Below are 5,375 nucleotides of genomic sequence, written 5' to 3' on the forward strand. Positions count from 1 at the left end.
AATATTATGTGATAAAATGTACTTATCTAATTGATTTTTTATTATGTGATAAAACATACACATATAATATTAAGTTTGAATTTGGTCTTGAGATTTCTTGCAAAAATTACACGAAGTTGCATTTACACTCCAATCTATTCTTGATTAGTTCAATCAATTAAAGTTATCAAATGACTAATACTAAATTCAATTGAACTTTTACTTGTCATGCTAATCTTCAATTATTAAATATGGTATATTTATTTAATCCAACTTTTTTTTTATATTCACATGTTGAATTCTTTTAAATATGTTTTATATGATTTCTTATTTTTATATTTGATTAAAGAAATGTGCATGTTTTCTGAAGAATAAAAGGTCAAAGGGCATTGAGTAAAAGAATTTGCAAGTGATGTAAAGCATTTGAAATTATATATTGATACATAAATTATTCTATAATCAATGTGAGAAATTAAAATAAAATTGATGTTTTAAAAATTACCACTAGCAATGAAAAATTAAAATACTACAGCTGCTGATCACTTACTCAGCTTTCATTATGAACGTTGTTATTCCATTACCAAAAACAATTGGAGAAAACAATTGTCAATTTCTGAAAGAAATTACAATGGAGAATTCTGTCATGTTTCGTCAATAATTATTGATGAAATATCTGATGGGATAAAAAAAATAAAAAATTCATTGGTGATTATATTAATTTCATACATCATGATTACTAACAAAATTGCTGACAAAATATTATCATCAACAAATATAAATAAGTTATAATTGATAGTTCCTCCTCTATTCTTCGTCTTCTTCTTCCTTCTCCTGTCAAAAAAATACCAGCAGCCCCCCACTCTATTTTCTCACAAAGTTAGCCACCCCAATCTGTCGGTGTTGATTTACAGTTCACAATGTTAGCATCATTATATTGTTGAATTTTTTGTAAAGCTTTGATAATATAAAATAAGAAAACTCATTAATTTATCAAAAAAATTATAATTTAGTTGTATTTTTATTTGTTGATGAAATGGCTTATAGAATATGGTTAGTGCATTTTATTATTTTGACACCAATATCTCCTTGATGTTTTTATCAATAATTTATAACATCAACAAATAGCAAATTTTTGACATAACTTTTTCCAGTGATGTATTTCTTTCGGTAACTCCTTCAGTAACATAAATGACTAATGAAATGGTGTTTACTCACCAACAAAATATTCTATTAGTATTTTTTTAATTTTCTAATTGTACTTAAGAAACATTGCTTCTATTTTTCATTTTAGTCATCCAACATTTTTTTTCTTTTTTAATTTTCTAATTGTACTTAAGAAACATTTCTTCTATTTTTCATTTTAGTCATCCAATATTTTTTATTATTATTTTTATCATTGCAAGTTTATATTGTCACCATTTTATGTGTTCGGTTATCTTTTTTTTATATGTTATTGTGTATTTAAAGTGTCTAAAAATATCTTGTTTTTAAATTAAAAATCAACATTATAAAATTGAAATTCAGTTATAGTTAAAAAAACTGAAATAACAAGTATAATATTTAACAAAAAAAATAACCTTTTTTTACTTTCACTCTTGCTAACACGGGAAGAACTTTAATTTGATCTTTAAAGTGTCAATTTTTGTATTTTGATCTTAAATTTAATTTCATAACATTTAATTTTGTGATTGATGACGAGTACTATTTATGTTATGATATGCATTAATTTCCTAAATAAATTTCTTTTGATTCTTAATTTAGCATAACGTAGAATTGCTAGATACAAAAGATCATAAAAACTTTTTTCAAAAAAAATAAATAATTGGAAGCACCCAAAATTATATCTATTTAAAAATTTATGCTACGATCTGTATGGGATATTAAGTAACATCAACGATTTATTTCCTGAATAAGATTTTCATGAAACTAGTAGTTTTTTATGGATAAAAACTTATTCAACCTAAATGTAAAGAGTAATTAGGTTAGTTCTTAACAATGGCTGTATATTTACTTAAACTTATGAATCTAAATTTAATTGTAATTAAAAATAATGAGGATACTATATTTAAACTCTTGATGTGGCTGAGTTTTTAATTGTTAATAGGAAAGAATAATCATGATCATTTAGTCATTAAATTAACTTCTAACTTAAAATATATAGATATATATATTATGTTATAGCTAGTGTTTACTTCTACACGTAAGCACTCATCTGGATCACCCAGTTATATGTACGTTTTAAATTTGTCCAATGCATGCATCTTAGGGGGCTTTTTCGTCGTCTTCCACTATAAAACTGCACAGAGCAATTGTAGGAGGCACAAATGGGTCATCTCCCACATGCAACCAAAGGCATAGGATCTCCTCTCCACATTCGTAAGAAACAAAGGAACTGGTCACCTAATCCCATGTGAAAGATGATGCCTATAACATCTGCCTGTTCAAACGCGTCAGCGCCTGGTATAATTCAACGACGATCCTTTAAAGTAATCTGGCATGATTGTATCGTGCACCTCCACAGAAGTTTCAGATTTGTGCCCTAAAAGTTGAAGGACATTGCACATGCACTAGATCAACGCTCTACCATAAGATCTCCCAGTTTGATACGTAGCTATCTTTTTTATGGCTAAATTTTCAACCCCAGATAAGACTTTGAAACTTTTGCCCTTTTTTACTGTTTAACGACGTGCATGAAGTACTCATCTAGAAAAGTCTAGGGCAATAACACTACGTTAATGTTGTTGTTTAGATTTGATAGCCTGTAATTCTAGCGTGTTCGATCCGAGTGATGACAGGAGTAGATTTTTGCTGCCCACTGTACATCTATCATACTTGCTAAATTAATTCGATTTGGAATCAACAAAATTTAAAATTCAAGTCATGCAACAATAAATTGATTTATAAACTCGGGTAATTTTAAATCATCAGTTCAAGCCAACAGGGCGGACCGGTTTTATAAGAGTGCATTTTATATGGCCAGTTCCAAGTCAGTCAACTTTTCGCTGCTATTCTATAATTACAAGCTGCAATTTTGTTCATTAAAGATTTGTGATTTGGTTCAGATTCTGTTCATATATAGACATACATGGTACTGTTCACGATGCACGTATTAGGTACTAGCTATCAGTACGGTTGGATAATACTATTAGATACATAATGTGGTATAACTAAATTAATATGCATCAACTAAAATAATTATTGGCTGATTGATTTTTGCCAAATCATTACCCTGTAATTCACAGTTAGATCATAAACCAGTATAAAATGCAAGTACAGAGACGCATGAATTACTGAAAACTACCTGATTTTCTCAGAGACTAGCAGTAAGCGTAGTGATAAAGATTTCTGCAGATTAAAAAGTTGTGGCAGCCCGAGCGCAATTGAAGGGCCTTAAACTTGAGATAATCAACATGCAAGCCCTGAAGAACAGGCGTAATTAGACGGTAACATTGATAATTATTAGGGTCAAATTCTCACGCAAGCACAAATTTTGTCAATTAGCAAAGCTGAAAAAATGCTTTGGATGGATCAACAAAGAACAATCTCAATAAACAATATTAGATATATAGACGCAGCAAATATATTTTAAGCTATAGAGACAATTGACTTTTTTAATTATTATTTTTATGCGCATAACTTCACTTGTTGCATGGTTTAAAAAAAAACATTTTAGATCAATTCATGCACGTTAACAAAGATTCAATTATTTCCTTAAATTATTTTAAAAATGTATTTTCACATTGATGTGATGCGCGAAAAATATTTTTTTTTTTTAGATATTAATCTCAAATTAAGTTGAGTCAAGAAGTCAAGGAATTACCCTAAGATAAGATGATTGACCCGTGATGCTTAAATAATCTTTGTTGTGGCCCAAAAGGATCAACAAATATATGTTTTTCTCACAAGCCAACAAGACCAGCTGAGAAAAAAATATATTAATTTCCTTCTTTTTCTTTTGAACATCCGGCGTAACACCCGGTTATTCATGTGCTTCGCCTCCTCAAGCCTCCCTTTCTCTCTATTTATGCTTTCACTACTCTTACTCTTTTTCTCCCTGCAGGCCTCCATCTTTTCTTTTACATTTCCTGGTTTCATTTATGGGGAACTGCCTGACAAGTAGCAAGATTGTGTCACAAAATGCCAAGTTGGAGCAACAAAGTGAAGCAGATCAAGAGCTCATGATCGAAGAGACTACAACATCCTTGGCGTCGTCCAAGATAGAGCGCCCTAAACATGGTGGCAAGGCATGATCGAAGAGACTACAACATCCTTGGTGTCGTCCAAGATAGAGCGCCCTAAACATGCTGAAGGTGGCAAGGCCAGGATGGTGAGGTTAGGATTAGATGAAGAGGTTAATGTTGGTAAAGATGGCGAGATGGGTGAGACAACGACATCTAAAGGTGGTGGCGCTGTGAGGATTAGGGTTTTGGTAACTAGAGAAGAGTTAAAGCAAATCTTGGATTTTAGGAAGAACATAAACTACTCTTCTGTGGAGCAAATGATAGGCGCGTTGAGGTTGAGAGAGAGGAGTACTGATCAAGTTGGAGCAAGTAGTGATGGCGGTGTGATCATGAGTAGCAGCAGCTGGAAGCCGGTTTTGGGTAGCATTCCAGAGGAGCGTTAACGAACATGTAATCAATTTGCCATTAACTCTATTAATTTATCCCTGTAAAAGCATCTATACTTCTTGTTTTGAGAATTTAGTACAAACGGTAAGGGTTTTTTTCTTACTGGATGGTCATCAACTATAGAGGTCCAACTGCAAGCAAACCAGTGTAATTGCAGTAAATAACTACGGGTGCATCTTTCAAACTTTTCGATATGAATTCCCATAAGTCCAATCCATTTCTATACTTCGTTTTGTTTCTTATCCAGCTAATCGTACCCACAACCACTTACAAACACTATAGCTTGGCATGCAAAACACAACTTTCTGGTCTTAAAAGCTTTTTTTTTGGTTTCAGTAAGGGTTTTTTTTTCATTTTTTTATGTTATATTAACTTGTGTTTGGCTTAATAATTTATTTTGATTAACTTATTATGAATTCTTTTAATGTCAAAAACAAATTATAATGTTGAGTTAATGATTGATTTGACAAAGTAAATTTCAATTTTATTGATTAAAATAAATTGAAACTAAGAGGACCACATTCGACAATGAAATTAAAAATAAAAATAAAAAAGCAGACTCTTTTTTCTTTTATTTTCATGATGTGTAGATTTTGAAATTTTAGTCTTCAATTTTTTTTTATTTTTGGTCCTTGTTTATTGAGATTTTTACATTTCAGTCCTATACTTTATTTTTTTTTTATTTTAGTCCTTGTATTTTGTGAGGAGAGAAAGGATCACCATGAAATGGTGGGGAATTCCAGAGAAAATGAAAAGTTAGCCAAATTT

At 30.7% G+C, this 5,375-nt stretch overlaps 1 protein-coding gene across 2 annotated transcripts; it reads left to right on the top strand.

Moving 5' to 3' along the window:
• The first annotated feature begins 3,972 nt into the window (after positions 1–3,972).
• Positions 3,973–4,805, top strand: LOC105142721 (uncharacterized). Of its 2 annotated transcripts, none has more exons than XM_011050482.1 (2): positions 3,973–4,215; positions 4,290–4,805. In XM_011050482.1, exons 1-2 carry the CDS (start codon positions 4,077–4,079, stop codon positions 4,601–4,603), a joined length of 453 nt encoding a protein of 150 aa, XP_011048784.1. In that variant the 5' UTR covers positions 3,973–4,076; the 3' UTR covers positions 4,604–4,805. The 2 variants fall into 2 exon arrangements, with proteins under 2 accessions (XP_011048784.1, XP_011048783.1); XM_011050481.1 differs by having other exon boundaries at positions 3,973–4,177; positions 4,246–4,805.
• The last annotated feature ends 570 nt before the right edge of the window (positions 4,806–5,375 follow it).

Source organism: Populus euphratica, unplaced genomic scaffold, assembly GCF_000495115.2.
Source record: "Populus euphratica unplaced genomic scaffold, PopEup_1.0 scaffold217.1, whole genome shotgun sequence".
NCBI classification, from domain to species: Eukaryota; Viridiplantae; Streptophyta; class Magnoliopsida; order Malpighiales; family Salicaceae; genus Populus; species Populus euphratica.

Bases quoted from the DNA above. Each gene is read 5' to 3' on its own strand.
- LOC105142721 (XM_011050481.1), top strand. From the start codon at position 4,077: ATGGGGAACTGCCTGACAAGTAGCAAGATTGTGTCACAAAATGCCAAG. The intron at 4,178-4,245 runs ATCCTTGGCGTC...AGAGACTACAAC, and splicing joins ATGATCGAAGAGACTACAAC to ATCCTTGGTGTCGTCCAAGA.